Source organism: Monopterus albus, unplaced genomic scaffold (genome assembly GCF_001952655.1).
Source record: "Monopterus albus unplaced genomic scaffold, M_albus_1.0 scaffold277.1, whole genome shotgun sequence".
Lineage (NCBI taxonomy): Eukaryota > Metazoa > Chordata > Actinopteri > Synbranchiformes > Synbranchidae > Monopterus > Monopterus albus.
Window position 1 is genome coordinate 515,756 of NW_018128157.1, and position 20,246 is coordinate 536,001.

Here is a 20,246-nt window from a genome sequence, read left to right on the forward strand (position 1 = left end):
CCGTAAAAGCACTAAAATCCCCGGCATCCACCCAGGTCTCTGTGAGAAATAGAAGATCCAAATCCATAGAGTTAAAAAAGTCCCTCAAAATAAAGGTTTTGTTCTTCAGCGAGCGGACATTCACCAGGCCAAACCTTGCGAGGTCCCGGGCTTGCGGTACCACCGGTTGTGAAACTGGTCGAAGTGGCCTCAAAGCACAAAGATCCACCCCACGCAGGTGAAGCCGCGAGGGGCAAGGCCCACTGGGCCGCGGGCCCCCACCACCACCCACAACATACACCAGGTAGCCGTGGTTAGGATCCAGTACACGCCGCGGCACCATAGACCCGGGGTAAGGTCTCCAGCCCCTCCAGGGGCTAGACGAAAAGTATGTAAGATGAGTCTTTAGTCTCACCAACCGCCCACTACGCCGGCCTCGCTGACGGAGACGTTTCCGCCAGGGGAACAAGGCCGAGGCCCGGAGCAAGTAAGCCGGGATCCTCGATAAGACCGGGGGAACAGTTCCTCGTCCGTCACGTCCAAGCACACACAGATCCCCGCCCTTAGATTGAAGGTCCAAAAGGAACCGGCGATCGTTCACCAGCAGAGACTTCGTCCTTGATACACCGACAATTAAAAACGCCATAATCATCAGCCAGAATGAGAGCAACAGACGAGCAGCCACCAACACTGGCGTCATCTTGTCACGTCCCTCCACTAACAGTAACTAACAGTTCATATGTCTATTAATGTGACCCTGACCTTTGAACTATGTCTGCATTATGCCAGTTAAAATATGGGGTTTCTTAGTTACCCTCTGTTTAGAGGGTTACACATCTATTTTCATCGGTACATATACCGTTGTTTACCTATTTATGGAGGAGAAATTCAAATTAATTAATGCTGTTGCGGTTCGTTGTACTGTTCACTTTCATATTCTGGCTCAAACATGTTAGGATTTGAGGTATTCTTACTGTTGAAAACGTAGCTTTTTATCAATGCCTTTTGTTTGTGTTGTTGTAACTTTCTAACTGGCAACAGGAGTTGTTCGCGTTCACAAGAGACTCTCCTTGTGGTGTCGGGTTTTATCGTTCCGAAATAATTACAGAGTATTTGTTATGACGGGTGCAAAGCTAATCTAGAGGTACCCAAGATTAAACATTAAAATGGATGTAAATGAATATGCCATGGACTCTTTAAATACTGATGTTAATGTGGCCGAAATCATTATAGTCATATACATATACACATGCTTTAAGATATAGTCGGATACAACCCTAATTCTCATATAATCTAGACACAGTGCCATGACACTGTGTTTGTGTTTATGTTGCAGCTGGATTTGTATAACCAGAGGATTATGGAAACGAGGGAGCAGCCATTCCAGGAGATGCTAGCCCGAAAGAAACGAGGAGAGAAGAACAAGGATAGCACACTGATCTCCCCAGGTATAAGAACTTGTTGAATTACACAAATAAGCTAACTAGCAACCTTTAAATTACAGGTATTTGTAAGTTCAGTAATTGTTCCTGGCGTGCTTCGATGTTATAAATACATTTTCATTTTAACATTTTACAGCTGCATGACATTTATATTACTTTTAGGACTAAATACAAAGTATAAACACATTGTTTTGTTTTTTTCTTTATTGAGACGGATACTTCACACAGATTAAAATAGATTTCTTTTTCCCCAGACGGTTATCCAGGTTTGAGAAGCCCAGAGATACTTGATAAACCTAATCTCCAAAGACAGACATGGTAGAAATTTTAAGAAGAGAACATGATGGAAGTATAGCAAAGTTTTGAAACATACAAGTAGCAAGGCCTAATTAGCCTGCTTTAGGCCCTGTGATAGAAAGGGCTAGTGCTAAGCTAGATTTGTCCTTCATTAACAGACTTGCCACAAGCTAAGATTTAGACATCTATGAAGGATTTTGCTTAATTGTCAGAGCTCCTTAGTACATGAATGTCCTATGCAGTGTGACAGTGTATTTTTTTCAGTTTGTGTTAGAGATTGATGATCACAGCAAGGTTAGTTCTGAATATGGCTTTACCAGATCACAAGGTACAAATATGTGCAGTCAACTACAGCTACCTCTGAGCTTCTCATGGAGTAACTGGGCCTGCGTGTATAGATACCGCGCTACCTGGACATAGACTTATAGCTGTATTTAGATGTTCCGAGTGCGTTGCCGTGCTACTGTGTTCAGTCGGTTCTTGCGCCACACGCTTTAGTCGAGTCTAGTGGTTCATCCCAGCGATCAAGAAAAGGAGCCAACTGCAACCCCAGCTCTACAAAGTAACACATTTTTCCTTTTTATCTTGTCATTTATCAGTATCTAGCTTTAAAGGGACTCATTTGAGTCCAGGAAACTCTGTACCTATAATCACATGAGATTATGAGACGTTAAGATGGACATATATTAACGAGGTTAGGTACTGTTTCTAAGTACTACTGCCAGTGCAGTACCTGAGTTTCAGTACGAATATACATTTTTGACACTCGATTAAAAACAGAACTATAAAACTGACCAAGCCTTTGATACGAGCTTGTGTACCTGAGAGTTTTAAGTACTTGATACAGTTTTCTCACTTACAAAAACGATTTAGGTACGAGACCCAAGCCTAGTAGTTATCTAGACATATAGTTAGAACGATACCTTTCAAGGAAGGTAGTGTTTCCAGGTTTGGGTATGCTGTTTCCAGCTTAACAACAATTAGACTCAGTGGTCAATTGGTAGGTACATCTTCCTATTTCTACAGACAGCTTTTTGCCAAATGGCGAGTCTCATACTGTTACACAATCTGGCGTGGGACTTTTGGTTGGTTACTAGAGATAAAATACCTCCAGTCCTCCTCCATAAGAGGAATTAAGCCATGTTCAATCTCAGAACATCACCAAAGACAACAATTCTGGTTTTGACTTGTGTCAGTGAAAAGTAAAAGATGAACCCCATACTGAAGAAGCTATTCATATGAAGGACGGCGTGTCTTCAACTCTACAGATTCAATCCAGTTGACACTTCCATTACGACAAGTATGCCAAAGAATGCTGTCAAGCATTGTGGTCTTAAAAAAAAAAAATCTGCACAGTACGTGACACTAAGAAGCTGTACTTAGTCAATGACCACTGAGTGTAAGTAAACATTGTACAGCTAGCTTAAAATGCAACAGTAATGACCGTAAAGACATCGGTATTGAACCTGCTACATGCTACTGTCTACATAAACCTAGCAGTCGGCTTTACCTGCCCAGGAACAATATTGTAGGTGGAAGACCAAGATGAAGGACAAACCCCACTAACCTCTCTGTCTTGTACTATTGTTTGCAGTACAAAGAGGGACCTCTAAATAAGTAGTACTTTGGAAGCGCTACTTATTCCTACGTAATGTATGCTGCTTGTTCGTCATGGTCATAGCTGTGTAGCTGACATTGCTGCAAAAAGGACATGAAATGCATTCAAACTATACTATTTGACCTAACATGGATCATGTTTTGCACAGCCCGAGGCTGACTGCATGAGGATGAGGAGTGCCTCTGGGCCAGGACTCACTAGGCCTCTAGGTTAAGATGGCTTAAATAGGTCCAGGACACAGGCTGAGAAGAACTGCTTACACATAACCATCTAGTGTTCTCTTGTTAGGAGTGAATGTAGGGGCCAGTCCAAGGCTAACATCATAACAGAGTCAGAATGTACAGGGTTTTTGCCCAGAATTTAGTTTGTGAATTGTTGGAATAGGGGTGTTCGATATATATATTGTCTATGATAATATCTTAATTGTTGTTTTAACAGTGTGCCATTTTCTTTTTATTTGGGGAATTATGTGTTACACAGCCAGCGTAAAGGATATTGCATTTTTGACTGTCCTAGTAAAGCTGTCTAGGGTAAGCCAAGTTTGCTCTGTTCAGTCAGACTGAGTGGAGAGATGCTGTATATTCTGGATATCCAGAAATTTTAACATAAGATCCAGAAGCCAACATGTAATTATGAAGAAGTTAGCACAGATTTTATATAGAGAGAAACCAAGCGGTTTTTCAGCCAGTTAATACACCATTTTAACTATACACCATAATTGCTAGTACTGCTGAAAAGCACGTGGCAGGTTGTTTTATGTCAGGTCTGCCTCTGAGTTGTGATGCCACAGAAATTAGTTCTGTTAACTAATTTGACAAATGAAGAGATTATTCATCATATTTCACTGTACTGGGCTACACTGTACCGCACCTCACAATACACTGTCTGCAGCTTACAGTGAGGAACAGAAGTATTTGAACACCCTGCGATTTTGCAAGTGCTCCCACTTAGAAATCATGGAGGGGTCTGAAATTCACATTGTAGGTGCATTCCCACTCTGAGAGACAGAATCTGTCTCTGTGCTGTGTAGCAGGTCTGTGTTACTCCCGGATGGCAAGTGAGTTTAGTGGCATGACAACATTGCAGAACCTTGGTGCATAGGGTAGCAGGAACAAACAGACAGTTGGGAGGACAGGTGGAAGGACCCGGTTCTGACTCCTGGGCATCAATGACCTTCTGTTCAATGCTGAGGTGAGTTTCTCCCACACGGACAGACTGGGGCAGGATGTATGCTGGTTCTACGCTCTCCTCCTCCCTGGTGAACTGGCGTGAGAGGGCATCTGCCTTGCCTTTGCGGTGACCTGGGTGGAATGAGAGGGAGAACGTGAAGCGGTCAAAGAAAAGAGCCCACCTGGCTTGTCTGGGATTAGGTCTCTTGGCTGTCTACAAGTATTCCAAGTTCTTGTGATCTGTCCAGACCAGGAATGGCTGCTTGGAGCCCTCCAACCAATGCTGCCATTCCTCCAGCGCCAATGTAACAGCGAGCAGTTCTCCATCTCCAATGCTGTAATTGCTCTCAGCGTGGGAGAGACGTTTAGAAAAGAAAGCACAGGGGTGCAGATTCCCATTCCAGAGTGAAGATCTGGGACAGAACCGCCCCCACCCTAGAGTCCGATGCATCGACCTCCACCACCGTCTCTCAGGGTCTGGCAGGGTGAGGACAGGGGCAGAACAGAAATGCTGTTTCAGGTCTGAGAAAGCTTTGTCAGCCAAGGAATTCCAGGCAAAGTGTTGTGTGTTGGACGTGAGTCTGTGGAGAGGAGCAGCAATAGTGCTGAAATCCTTGATGAATTTCCTGTAGAAGTTGGCGAACCCTAAGAACCATTGAGTTTGTTGCTGGGAAGTAGGTGTGGGCCATTCACCTCAATCCAATAGAACATCTTTGGAGGGCGCTTAAACTCCGCGTTGCTCAGCGACAGCCCCGAAACCTGACAGATCTAGAGGAGATCTGTGTGGAGGAGTGGGCCAAAATCCCTGTTGCAGTGTGTGCAAATCTGGTCAAGAACTACAGGAAACGTTTGACCTCTGTAATTGCAAACAAAGGTTTCTGTACCAAATATTAACACTGATTTTCTCAGGTGTTCAAATACTTATGTTCAGCAGTGCAAGACAAATAAATTCTTTAAAAATCATACAATGTGATTTCCTGAATTTTTTTTTTTAATTCTGTCTCTCAGAGTGGGAATGCACCTACAATGTGAATTTCAGACCCCTCCATGATTTCTAAGTGGGAGCACTTGCAAAATCGCAGGGTGTTCAAATACTTCTATTCCTCACTGTATATGCAGTATGTCATTATCATTACTTAGTAAATATGTGACATTGTACTGTACAATGTTGTTTGTAGCTTTTTAACATATTTAACATAATTATTTTATTCCTGTCAATATGGAGATGGGCCTTTGCAGTTTGTCAATGTGCAATAAGTGTGATTTTTATGTGATTTATAGTTTTTTGTTTTCGATACTGACACATTTTTCTCTACACCTGAGGTTTGCACCCAATGTCGTTGTACTGTGTACAATGACAATAAAGCCTCTATTCTATATTTCTGAGGCAGAGCTCCATATGTGAGCTGCACAGATAGCAAGTGCAGGGTTTCCCGCAGAATTAGATTCTGCTTGTGGTAGTAGGTCACACTTTTTCTAATTTTATTATTTTTTTTAAATATAGTAGTACTATAGTAGGCTACCTCCATGCTGTTGTGCTGTTCATATGACCTGTCCCTCCTGCACCAGCTGGCTCCCCCAGCAGCAGCATGTTGGCTGTGGCCCTCCGCCTACATCTTGCTCTTCTTGACTCTCGGTGCTTTAGCAGCACTGGTTGAACCCAGTGAATATCCAAAATGATCCAAATGGCTCGTTAATCACACTGATCGGACTGATCAGCATTCCCACCTTTTTTTTGATAGTCCCCTGGACTGAGTGGGCAGGCTTTCAGCGTCAGAGTTTGTTAACTAGCATTAAGTTTATCCACTTGCAGAGCAGTCTGAATACGCCCATGCTATACACCACTACTGACCTCGGCAACAGCTGCATTCTAACGTTAGCTTAACAAGCCTTACTAGAAGACTTGGATCTCCGTGACTGACACAAACATGAGGAGGAGCTGTTCACAGAGCGGGGCACGGAGGGACTGGGCGAATTCATGTGCTACGCACTACTTTGAGGATTTAACCTATTTTAAATCAATATGTTGCGGTCAGTGTAGATATTGTTGCGGCCCATCACAATGACGTATGGGAAACACTGAAGTGAATCAACACAAAATAAGAACTACATGTATAAATCTGGCATAATTTGCCGTGATGTAAATTCTTCTCGACTGCATGGCATCACATCCCAGGGTGTACATATCAGTTTGGACAGTACCTCCACTACTACATGCTAGCTGCGGCGGCACCCTTATACAGTACCTTGCGAAAGTATTCGGCCCCCTTGAACTTTGCGACCTTTTGCCACATTTCAGGCTTCAAACATAAAGATATAAAATTGTAATTTTTTTGTGAAGAATCAACAAGTGGGACACAATCATGAAGTGGAACGAAATTTATTGGATATTTCAAACTTTTTTAACAAATAAAAAACTGAAAAATTGGGCGTGCAAAATTATTCAGCCCCCTTAAGTTAATACTTTGTAGCGCCACCTTTTGCTGCGATTACAGCTGTAAGTCGCTTGGGGTATGTCTCTATCAGTTTTGCACATCGAGAGACGGAAATTTTTGCCCATTCCTCCTTGCAAAACAGCTCAAGCTCAGTGAGGTTGGATGGAGAGCATTTGTGAACAGCAGTTTTCAGTTCTTTCCACAGATTCTCAATTGGATTCAGGTCTGGACTTTGACTTGGCCATTCTAACACCTGGATATGTTTAGTTTTGAACCATTCCATTGTAGATTTTGCTTTATGTTTTGGATCAGTGTCTTGTTGGAAGACAAATCTCCGTCCCAGTCTCAGGTCTTTTGCAGACTCCATCAGGTTTCCTTCCAGAATGGTCCTGTATTTGGCTCCATCCATCTTCCCATCAATTTTAACCACCTTCCCTGTCCCTGCTGAAGAAAAGCAGGCCCAAACCACGATGCTGCCACCACCATGTTTGACAGTGGGGATGGTGTATTCAGGGTGATGAGCTGTGTTGCTTTTACGCCAAACATAACGTTTTGCATTGTTGCCAAAAAGTTCAATTTTGGTTTCATCTGACCAGAGCACCTTCTTCCACATGTTTGGTGTGTCTCCCAGGTGGCTTGTGGCAAACTTTAAACGACACTTTTTATGGATATCTTTAAGAAATGGCTTTCTTCTTGCCACTCTTCCATAAAGGCCAGATTTGTGCAGTATACGACTGATTGTTGTCCTATGGACAGAGTCTCCCACCTCAGCTGTAGATCTCTGCAGTTCATCCAGAGTGATCATGGGCCTCTTGGCTGCATCTCTGATCAGTCTTCTCCTTGTATGAGCTGAAAGTTTAGAGGGACGGCCAGGTCTTGGTAGATTTGCAGTGGTCTGATACTCCTTCCATTTCAATATTATCGCTTGCACAGTGCTCCTTGGGATGTTTAAAGCTTGGGAAATCTTTTTGTATCCAAATCCGGCTTTAAACTTCTCCACAACAGTATCTCGGACCTGCCTGGTGTGTTCCTTGTTCTTCATGATGCTCTCTGCGCTTTAAACAGACCTCTGAGACTATCACAGTGCAGGTGCATTTATACGGAGACTTGATTACACACAGGTGGATTCTATTTATCAAAGCAGATAAGGATATACGTTTAGTTTATCACTGTATATGTTGTAAGTAAGCTGTGTCAAGTTGCCAAACAAAGTCCAAGCTGTGTTTTGGCTCTGCTGAATCCACGTTTACATGAAGTTTACATAACAGTGTCTTAATTCAAGTCATCGAATTCATGATCAACGACAAAGCTCACGGCTGAGTCACAGAGGTAACGTGTAGCAGTGGTCCCCAACCTTTTTATCACTGCGGACCGGTCAACGCTTGACAATTTTACCGCGGCCCGGGGGGAATATGTCGCACAAGTAAGCCAGTTTTGGCGCTCAAGTGACCGAGATGTAACCGAGAGAATGCGGTCATTTTTCAAAATAAAAGATCGTTCATACTCAGATAATAAATAAAACGGAAATAATTAATGATTTCTTGTGCGGCCCGGTACCAATTGATCCACGGACCGGTACCGGTCCGCGGCCCGGGGGTTGGGGACCACTGACGTGTAGTGTCTGAGGATGTTACCACATCACTGAGGTAATTTCTGCACTAAAGACAGGGTTTCCAATCTTAGACTTCACGTTTTATAAATAGTAGCCAGGCATTCTGTTTTTAGACAACCGAAATAAAATGTGTTTTGCAGGCTTGTATGCCTATCATTCATACTTGGCCAGAGATAATGTCTCAGAGCTGAACTAGTGTGTCCTTTGTGAAACAAACGTTAGCTCAGGAAGCTAACATAGTGACTGTTTATCATAGAAATAGGGGATGTCAGCCAGTTATTTTTACCTAAATGGTTTAAGATGTGACTTAGCACTAGTCTGTCATTAATACTGTAAAGGGATGTTCACGCTTTTTGAGTCTGCATGTCTGCTATGGTCCAGTGACACAAATTTTATCCTCTTACCAGATCTGCAAGGGTCTGCACAGACTCCATGCAGACGTCCTTGTGCAGACCAAACATTTGTATCCACGTAGGCTGTCTGCACAAAAAAAAAATCCCAGAATGCCTATGTACCATAATACTTGGAAAGTTCAGTGAAGCGGAAACATGGTAGACCCGTGATTTAGAGTATGAATATTAGCACATGCGCCGTGTTTGTATATGCATGAGGGTATGCACACAGCATGAATTGGCCTTAAATGGTCAACTCTGCACCTGCCAGCATTAAATAGGAAACACAGTTATCATATTTAGAATGTGATTTGAGTAATATGCTGATCTTGTCCAAGTTGAATTTGTTTACTTTTTAATTAGAATAAGTTCCTTTTTTTCAGTCCATGAAACGATGTTAGCTCAGTAAGCTAATGTAGAGAGCTTTTAACATAGTTTAGGAGCCAGCTGTACATCGTTAGCTTTAGCAGTTTAACACGACTTTCTTGTAGTATGTCATCAATATGGTAAGTGGTCAACTCTATACCTAACATCAAGGAATGTAATGCCAGTTTTGAATGTCATGGTGAATAATAACGAATGCATAGCAGCTTGCATTGTCTAATTTTGTCCACATTTTAATCAGTTAAGCCCACTAAGTGCGGTATAGAATGGGACTCGATTCCCACTACTGGGCTGTGAACTAGCTTAGCCATGTGGTCTTATAAACCAGTGTTAGCTCAGGGAGCTAACAGCTTTTAGCATCATTTAGAGATAGCCAATCAGATATTGTTACCTTTAACAGATAGTTAAATTGGGAAAATAATTATATTGGGACTGAGATTAGATATTAATGAGTCAAGTATTCAGGCACTACAACACTGTCGGTAGATAGCTGACATTCTTAGCAAGGTGGTGTTTCTGTTATAGTTAGTTTTGCTATGTATAAATCCAAAGAAACTGATTTGGGTAAACAACCTATCCAGACAGTTTTAAATCTGTTTTTGCAGCTGTTAAGTCTTTGAGTCAGCTCAGACACTGACTGTCTTGATGCAGTCGGTGTTTGAACACTTGACTTTTGCAGCTCCATCAAACAAGCGACAGTAGGTCATCTGTCACTCCTCTCATTTTGTGCATTTAAATCAGCAACAAGTCTCATCTGTGCCTTTAAGTTTCCTGCTCAGGTAATTTCCAGTTCACATGCCGCAGTCCCACGACTGCTCACAGGTTGGACAACCAGCCTACCAGTCTAGATCAGTAGGGTTTAGAATACAACGGAGATGATTGGGTCCAGTATGGAGTCAGGGAACGGAAATGGAAATCAGTGAATGTCCCAAATGACCTAAGAAACATAAGATTTAAAAATATTAACAGATAAATTGGCCATGATTAACTTTTAAAATGCCCATCAACCCACCCACCCGCAACTCCAGCTACTGGTTCTTTAATTTTTATCAATTTGTACTGTACCTGCATTATCACTTCAAAGTCAGTGACCTACAGGACATTAATTTCAGTACGGAATGAACAGGTTACTTCCAACCCGCTATGCAGTGTTTTCACTTGAAATGTGCAGCAATTTATTTTTACAAAACAGAGTATCTTGGCAATCAGTTAACCTTTTGAGATTCAAGTCCATTTCCTTTCTCTATACAAAATACTGGACTCTGAATGAACTTTAGACCCTATGAAGTTTGTTAGAACGGGCAGCGAGAAGAAATGCTTTGAAAGTCGTGGATTTATTGTCAAAAATTTTGAAGTATGTTTAAAAACTTAATACAGTGACATTTCAGTGGAATTTTAAAGAAATTGCATATCAGGATTAAAAGCCTCTAATGATTTTAATTTTGCATGCGATGTTTCGATATAGAGTCAGCAGTGATATGTGGTATGCATATAAACTCAACTGTTAGCTAGGGACACATCAATATGTAGCTAAAATACACGTGATGCTGTTGAAATCTACCGCGATGTTAAGTATTTTATCACAATGCAGTTAGATATTAAATTGACTGAAAAGGGTTTAAAATGGGGAGAAAGTTGTGCATTGTAGAACGGCAGTATTTGTGTCGACAGGGAAGGTAGGTGATCATTTTGATCTCTTACGGAGTCCACGATGACTGACGATGACCAGTAACAACGCAAACCCAGCATAAAGGGGGCAAAAGGTATATGAGAGAAAAGGCCACAAACGGATTGAGAGTTCAGATTTACACAGATGATGGTAAATGTTTTGCACAGAAGTAGTGGAAAATGTTGGTGGATTTATTCTGTAAAACTCTGACAGGTTTCATAAAGATTAACTGGCTTTAGTCCAGCCGTCAAATTTTATATGCTGTAGGTGTCCAGGCTGAGTGGACACCTGTCCATCTTCAGTGTTGTGCATGAACACACTCATAGAGCACAGTTTATTTGCAGGCGGACTGAATGGACCAATTTGCAACTAGAGAGCGTGACATGGCGAGTGGTGAACTGAGTGGCAGTGGCTTCACTCACTTGATTTGCTAATTTTCTCTGAGCCATGAAGCAAGCAGCCCATCTCCTAGTGAACTCCTAAAACAGCTGGACAAGAGGGTGAACCATCTGCCCGGTCAGCTAATTTTAGGTCAGGGCATGCCGACTTATTTTTGTGACCATGAGTCTTAATGTTATTGGACACTCCTTTTAAAGTTGGCATACATGAGGGATGAACTGAGTCCAAGGACCAGGACAACAAGGAAACCACAGGTCTGTCATATGGAAAATGAACCACCTTGGATTTAAAATCGTGGATGTTTTTGCACAGAGGGAGAGGAGTAAAACTCATCAGGTTTAAGGTAAGATGGGCCTGACTGTGTTCATGTTTATGGCTGGTTTGCTGCTGTTAACACGGGCGGGCTGCATGTTTTAGTTTGTATGTGTCAGGCATAATAATACATTTAGTGGGTGCCTTTCAAAAACACAAAGTCACCTTACAAAACGGTAAATCATATCGATAGACTTAACTTGAGACAAAATACTGGTTTGTTGTCTCGTGTGTTTGTATCGCTGAAACGAGTCATTTCTCCACGAGCAAATTGACTAATTTATCTTCAGCCCTGACCAATGCAGTGTTAGACACTAGTCATATACACGCAAGTGATTTGTAGTGCAAAGTGGCAGGAATGGCTTGTTTTGTGTTTTAAACTGCAGTGTGCTGCTTTTATTTGGTATGAACTTTTGAACTGTTTACTCACCAGCAACAGTTGACAACCGTCTGGCTCCACCACAGTCTAGTCAGACTGGAGAAAATCACCAGAATCAATACATCATGATCAGAATCCCCTGGTGCTGTAAAACAGTGCATGTGCTGTTTGCACTTGAGTTCTTCAGTAAATGTACATGGAACTTTAGAATGTAAAGGTATACTAGTGGCGATGACTGGGGGCCAGGGATGGTTGGGTAGAGTCTACTGAAAATTAAATACAAAATAAGAAATTAGTTGATTTTCACGTGTGTGAACTGAGCTTTGAACCAGCTCTAGTGAAGTGTGAACTTGCACAACACTGTCCATGCTCTTCTAAGACTTATAGGTATTCTCTGCAGTGGCCCTGCTCCAAGTCTTCTGCTCTGTGCAGCTGTGTAGTTCCCACCAATATCAGCTGGAGAGCCAGTCTCTGTGAAACCTGCCCATGGAATAAAGTTGAGCTCTGGCTTTAGAGTTCCAGTGTGAGAGGTCCTGTGTCTTAAAATTCATTCTGTTAACATTTTTAGGAAAGCCAATCAGCACCAAGCCCAAGAATGTTTGGATTTGTGGACATTCGCTGGTGTATTGGGCTGAGTCGCGGGCCAAGTCTCCAGAGGTAGGTATGCAGTTGGGCATGGACCCCAGCAAGGTCACTGTCTGGTGGAACAGCACTCAGGGTATGATGTGGTCTCAGCTGCTGCCCCAGCTTCGCCAGCTGAGGGTCACCTGGCCCGACCCGGACGTCCTCATCATGCACCTGGGTGGCAACGACCTGAGCACTAATAGCCCCACTGACCTGCTGGCCTCTGTCAAGAAGGACCTGACCTCTATGAGGAGCATCTTCCCACAGTGCGTCCTTGTGTGGTCCAACATCCTCCCACGGAGGGTGTGGTGCCACTCAGCCGACAGCCACGAAGTCGATCTGGTCCGAACCACGGTGAATCGCAGGATCCAGAACATCATCTCAGAGCTGGGGGGCTCCTCACTGATCCACGACAACATCCGGTGTGGTGCCAACACGGGCCTGTATCGGGCCGATGGCATCCATCTGTCCTCCAAAGGCATCGATGTTTTTAATCTAAACCTTCAAGACTTTTTGGAGAAGTGGGAGATGGAGGTGAACCAAGCCTCCGAGATAAGCTAAGAGGTGTATCAGTTACTTTATGATGTCTTTTATTTTTAAAAATAGCTAGGTTGTCACAGGGACTATGTCCAGTCATAAATCTTTAACCTGTCCAGTGGCATGTTTGTAGTTTTAGCTTACCACATTGGAGCTTCAGGCTCAGTTGGTGCGAAATGTTTGATTTGAAGCAATAAATTCAGTCTGAACTGGGCTGTTGTTGTATGTGTCTTTTCATCTTCCTAATGAACATCACGTTACAACCTGTAGTTACAGATAGATGGGAAGATACCAACAAAATTCACATCTTATTTATTTCAGTTCTAACAAACATGGAGACAAGTTTTCATAGTGGTGCACATACTGTGTTAATGCAGGTAATGAGTGAGTAATGACATGATTTTGTTTGTTTTAAAATAAATTTGGTCAAATCTTTTTACGGTGTGTATTTAGTGCCGGGTGATATGACTGGGTCTGCTGCGGTACAGGCTTTCATATGGGGTGATGACTATGTTTTTCTTACAACCCATTTACCGGTACTGTGAAATGTGCTGGAATGATAGCTCTGCCATAGGCCACACTGTAAAACGTGTTCTCCAGATTTACGCACACAAAAAAGAGCAAAGACTCGGCAGCTGTACAAATATGAGTCTACGCATTTGTTAAAGCCTCTCAACAGAATCAGAGGAATTTTGTTGCAACGAGAATTTTTAATTACAATTTTAGTTCCCACTAAAAAAGCCAGCATTCTTTGACAAAAACTAAAGAGTTTAGTCTGAAATTGTTAATTATGTGAATTAGTCGGGTCTTGTTGGTCTGCCTGTTTTACATTCAGGTGACATTAAATACATCCACTGTGTTAGTGTCATGACTTGAAACCATCCGTTGAGAAGAGATGGTCAGAGTCAAACCTGTCCAGTCTTGTTTTGACAGCAGTTAAAATTTCAGACTTTGATTTTGAAAGTACATTTCTCCTGTTTGCCACAGTACTCAGACCTCAGCCACTAACAGTGGCTGAGGTCAATTGGTGTCACTGCCCTTAATGTTTACCTGGCGGCCAGTGAAAGCATCAGACAGACACGGGCCGTTTACATGACACTGTTGAGGAGCCCGTCATTAAAGCAGTGCTTACAGTTTTTTCGCCCAGCACTACACATCCTCGCTTCTTTCTCCGCTGAAGTTTCTGAGCTGTGTTTGTACCTGTTGGAGCCAACCAGGTGAGTCTGTTTTTTCTGCAGGTGCCGATCCAGATGAAGCTCAGGGTGACTCGAGGACAGGTGAATGGAACACAACCGAAGCACCGGCCACTTGTGCTAGTCCAGCACTGCAGTAACCACACTAATGTGCAAGAATTGATTTTCCATCCACATCAGCACCACAGGAAGTAGCGCTTTATGAAATGTTCTGGACTCGCCTGGGCACTAGCATCTCATAAAGCACATTAAACCAGTTATCTCTTAATGTCAGTCGATGACTTGAGTTGGGCTGGACATAGCTAAACATTTGTCAGCGTTTAAGACCCCCAGGGTTGTTTAATCCATGACGGTGCAGGTCTGGGCTTATTAAACACAAATGTATTCAGAAACAAACCACATATAGCCTGAAAAAAATCAACTGGACTAGATTTCTAGGTCGAAGACGTTTCACCTCTCATCCAAGAGGCTTCATAAGTTCTGCCTGTTCCAGAACTCTTGACCTAGAAAAAAGTTTTTTCAGCTTACTATGACCTGGATGCCTGAGAATCTGCACAGACATGAAACCAAATATAGGCACAAAACTGACACACGGCGATCACATAAGTGCTCGGACAGGAGCCAGTTTAAGTCTCTGTGCTTTGCTGCCGCCTGTAAACCAACTGGTTGTAAGTTACAGTTAGCACAAGCCAATTGAAATACAGACCTTTCAGGGCTCCCAGTTTTCTGGGGCCGGTGTTTGTGTGTGTGTGAGAGGTTAAAGTGAACCAGTCACTGGATACGTGCTCCGTCTTTGGCCACAGTGCTAATTTTCTTTCTTAGTTCATAGTTTAATCTGAATCGTTTAAAAAAGGCTGAAAAGACTGAATTTCTGTGTTGCACATGAAGCATTAAATGTTAGAAAAAAAGGTACAAGTTTTAAGTTTTTCTTTTTCCTGTTCCTGTTTTTTGTTTGTTTTTTTAATAGGCCACTTGATTGGAGTGAAACGTAAAAACTGTAAGGTTGCCATTAACAATTCTTTTACAAGAATGAAAACGATTTGTTGTAGTTTTCCCTGAGCCTAAAATGATGTATTCACAGCCTGAAAGTGGTTCATTAAGTACTGTGTAGGTATGCCAAAAAGAAGTATGAGGAAGCTGGAGATGGGGAATGTTTGGGACTTCTGCTCAAATGAAATGACCCTTATCGCAATAGCTGCTAAACAATTAACAGACGAAACCTCCGACAGACCTCGGCTCTTGGTGGGCAGCCTTCTGCCTCAACCAGTTGGGATGAGTGGATAGAGGAGAGAGAGAAGAAGAAAATCAACAAACAATCAAACACTGGTCAGGTCAATGTGACTGCTCATCAGAGACGTAGAGCTCCAGAGCCAGGGCAACCTGGAGAAAGGTACGGGGAGAGAGAAAGGACGCACAGTTAGTGGTGGCATATCAGAATCAGCTTTATTGGCCAGGTGTGATGGACATGTGGAATTTGACTCGGGTACATCAGCTCTCAATGTGCAAAACGGTAAACCAATATAATATAACAAAATAGCAATATAGATGGAGGGGAGGGAGGAGAGGAGCCCCGCCCATGATGCTGAACTCGAATCAGTGATGCTGACTCAAAGACCTCAAACCCAGAGTCAGGTGTGGGCGGGGCTGTGTTTGAGGTCTTTGAGTCAGCATCACTGATTCGAGTTCAGCATCATGGGCGGGGCTGTGTGCTGTGCTGTAATAGGGCAAGGCTGTGGAGCTACTAAAAATTCAGTTTTACACTTGGCGAGACATTTAACATTTACATTTAGACTTTGTCACATTTAGCTAAATGTGAGAAAACTAGTGTAAGTGCTATTTTACATTCGACGCCCCATAGTAGTTCAGTTACTGTGTTCTTTGTTATGTCTAAATGGCTAATCAGTGTATAAGATTGTACAGTTGATTTCTGGTCACTCTGTGTGTTAAAATGACATGCACACCTCAGGTCTTTGCACAACTTGCTCACAGCTGTCAGTTATTTTAATATAATATAATAGTTTCATAGCTGAATTTAACAGTAAGAATAACATGGGTTAATACATAATATTACACAGTGGAGATTCAGGGGCATGTTGGGTGGTGGTTGCCTCTGCTGATATTGAGACCAAAACAACGCCCTTACTTCAGCAAGTAGTTTGTGTCGTCATTTTGTCTCTTTGTAGCTTAACATGTCTGTTGTGGGCGTTTGATTGGGTGTGTTGAAAGTCAGGTAACCAAAGTCATCTGGTCCAGGGGCCATGACTCTCTGGTCAAGAGTACACTTGAACCACATTATTAGACTGTGTACCACATTATTTCTAGAGTTGTGTTTATACCACATTCTTTCTATAGGTGGCAGCAGCGCCGTCAGTGAAATTATTTCTTACCAGGAGAAGAAGGGGGTCCATGTGTAAACATGTTTGATTAGAATGTAGGAAGTTAAATGTAGAAAGAAAAATGTTGAAGGATAGGGTTTTAGAGGTTCGAGGAGGATGGAGTATCTCAGAATCTTGCTTTATTAGCCAGGTGTGTCAGACACACGAGGAATTTGACTCTGGTACATTGGCTCTCAATGTGTATGTACATAAGGGGCAAGTAAACATTAAACCAACATAAGGCTGTGTAATATAACAAAATAAACAGTATTAACAAGCAACAACCAGTGCAAACAATGTAAAATAAGCAGTGTAGACAGGCAGTAAACAATGCAGACAAAGAAATGCTCACTGTGAAACGAGATAAATAATAAAAACAGAGTACTTAAAACTAGAGACCTCTATGAGTCTGTATAATCTGTACGAGGTATATTTACAGGTATTGCACTGAGGGTTATTGTCCAGTCATACTGTTGTGGGTTAAGTGTTCATCAGAGCGACAGCCTGGGGGAAGAAACTGTCCCTGTGCCTGGTTGTCTTGGTGTACAGTGACCTGTAACGCCATCTAGAGGGGAGGAGTTCAAACTGTTTGTGTCCAGGGTGTGAGGGGTCAGCAGTGATCCTCCGCCCTCCTTTTGACCCATGAGGTGTACAGGTCCTCCAAGGAGGGCAGGCTCACACCAATGACCTTTTCTGCAGTCCTGACTGTCTGCTGAAGTCTGTACTTGTCCTGTTTGGTTGCTGAGCCAAGCCAGACAGTGATGGAGGTGCAGAGAACAGACTGGATGATTCCTCTGTAGAACTGTATCAGCAGCTCTTGGGGCAGGTCGAACTTCCTGAGCTGGCACAGGAAGTACATCCTCTGCTGTGTCTTCTTGGTGATGGTCCTGATGTTGGACGCCCACTTCAGGTTCTGGGAGATAGTGGAGCCCATAAAGTTTTCATTAGATATTTAAATTAGAGACAGTAGGTGGGGGCACGCATCTTTTACCTTAGTCTGCAGCCCGCCTTTAAAACCGAGGAAAAAGTCATGTGACGATTGTGGTGGCGGTAATGCACCTAAAGCTGGTTGTCAACCGCCATTAAACAACAGAAGAAGAAGAAGAAGAAGAAGAAGAAGGTGGTGATGGTTGTGTGCGCATACAAAGTGATCGGTGCGTTGAAAATCAACGTTTAAATTAAAATATCTTAACACTATATTCTTCCATTAAGCAACGTGTCTGCAGGCCTCCTTGTTCCATTAGCTAAAGGTTGGAAACATTAGCTGGTTGACCGAGGGAAACCAGAGAATCTGTCCGGGAGAAGATGTACCGTGGTCGACCTCCGACGAGAGGAGGCTACCCGCCACCTTTCGAAGGCAGAGTTCCGCCGCCTCCGAGGCCTTACGCGGCATTGGGCTACAGAGACGACAGGAGCCGGCCCAGGCCTCCCTACCACCCCGGATACAACGACCACGGTCACTCGGACTCCTGCCGTCGCTCCCCGCCTCGCAGGAGGTACCCATCCCCAGGGGCAGGAAGTCACCGAGGCGGAGAGTACTGGGCCGGTGGTCCGCCGAGAGAGGTGGGTCAGCTGGGCTCAAAACAAGAGACGACTAAATATCAGTACCAGCATTTTCCAAGTAAACAGCTTTCCCTCCATGTTGCAGTTTCCCGGTGTTACTGGAATACGTTAGTTTAGTTAGTTGATTGTTAGCCCCGATACAAGATCATTTGTTTGGTAGCACACACCAAAATCAAAAGGCTGCCACTTAACCACGGTTTGCTTTGTCCGCTGTGTGCAGTAACGCTACGTTAGCTTCCGTTATTTGTTAAGACAAAGTCTTAGCGCTCATTATTCACTTTTCGTGTTACAGGTATCAAGTAAACCGCAAGTAATATAAATCCACAAAAGTTGTAAGCGTTTACTTTTTCAGTCCATTTTAAAATGCACAGTAGCTAACGCTCCGCTAGCTAGTAGGCTAACGTTTCTATGTAAGCCGAGAGTAACAGTCTGTGTTTGGCTCTAACAGATCCGTTTTTAAATGGATGATTTTAGGAATACGGCAGTGTTTTTAGGGGATTTAAGTTATTTTGAGCATTGATATTGGTTGAGCCGAATTGTAAAGCATCTCTAAAGTTGCAGGTTGATGAATGGAGTCCGTTCGTGATTCGTTTCAATGAGCTAACGTTAGCACAATCTTTTCGGCTTCAGCGACATATCACACTTTAAGACACATTACACACGTTTACAATGACTGTTTTTACTAAGTCCAGTGGTGATAATCCATGTGTCGCTCGTTCTTTCCTTTGACCAACTGAATAAACAAAAACCAGAACATAAAACTGAAAAACATCACAATGACATTTTCAGTTTTAAAATCAAAACAGGAAAGCAGATAATGTTTTCAGACTTCCATGGAGAAGAAGAAGAAGAAGAAATTGCTCATTCACACCTTAACAACCTGTAGCCCCGAAGTTATGGCAGCATGGTCAGGTGTGTTGGACAGCGGCTCTCAGTGTGCAGTACATATCCTTATGTAAGGCAGCGGAGGCCAAGTAAACAACATACCAGCATAAGGCTGTATAGTATAACAAAATAGGCAATAAGCAATGCAAACAGACAACGGAAGGTTCTTTAGGAAACGAGATAAAAATAGAGTACTTGAAAAATTAGAGGCCTGTATAATCTTTACAATGTATATTTACCGGTATTGCACTGAGGGTTATTGTCCAGTCATACTGTTCAAGGTTAAAGTGTTTATTCATCATATGCACAGTTAGGAAACGTGTTTCCCTGTACATTGAAATTCTTACTTTGCCGTCCACATGAATGCCACAAAATACAAATGAAATATAAAGTAGATAAATAAGTAACACAAAATCTAAGGCACTTTAAGCAGCGCAGATGCAGCAATATAGTAAAAATATATAAGAATATAACAGAGAATGTGTGCTGCATGGGAGCTGTAGTGGGTTAAGTGTAAATCAGTGGCAGCTCGGGTGAAGAAACTGTCCTTGTGCCTGGTTGTCTTGGCGTACAGTGACCTTTAACACCATCCAGAGGGGGGGAGTGGGAGGTCTTGAATCTTATGATGAATTTATTTGTGAACCTTTTGAGAGTGGGAAAACACACTCGGACATCAGTGCCACTCGGCAGTGTGTCAGTGACTGTGTTGAGGTTCTGCGTGGAGTACAGCCTCAGGAAAAGGAAATGGTAGTGATTTTTTTCTTTTTTTCAGTCAACAGGGTAGCCTGTGTTTGTTTTAAAATCTTAGTTTTAACTAGCGTGACTTATTTATCCTATATTAAAGAAAAATAATCTTTAAGTAGCCATGTTTTAACAAATGGGTCCATCCTATGGCCAGAAATGTATGACAGGATCTCTTCAGCCTGTGTGCGTGCTGGTGAAAGCAGTGCTGGGAGATTCTTAAGAGAAGCTCATCATACTT

General features: G+C 42.7%; 2 protein-coding genes across 2 annotated transcripts in view; both read left to right on the forward strand.

Annotated features, from left to right (window-relative positions):
• LOC109973016 (uncharacterized) overlaps window positions 1-13,462 on the forward strand; it is a 31,032-nt gene extending 17,570 nt beyond the window's left edge. Inside the window, exons 20-22 of the mRNA XM_020622306.1 lie at window positions 1,316-1,427; window positions 12,656-12,744; window positions 12,823-13,462. Coding sequence (XP_020477962.1) covers window positions 1,316-1,427; window positions 12,656-12,744; window positions 12,823-13,272 — 651 coding nt within the window. The 3' untranslated portion in view covers window positions 13,273-13,462. The remainder of the gene's footprint in view (window positions 1-1,315; window positions 1,428-12,655; window positions 12,745-12,822) is intronic.
• Window positions 13,463-17,891: 4,429 nt separating this feature from the next.
• LOC109973005 (serine/arginine-rich splicing factor 4-like) overlaps window positions 17,892-20,246 on the forward strand; it is a 10,842-nt gene continuing 8,487 nt past the window's right edge. The window contains exon 1 of the mRNA XM_020622290.1: window positions 17,892-18,379. Within this exon, the coding sequence (XP_020477946.1) occupies window positions 18,122-18,379 (258 nt within the window). The 5' untranslated portion in view covers window positions 17,892-18,121. The remainder of the gene's footprint in view (window positions 18,380-20,246) is intronic.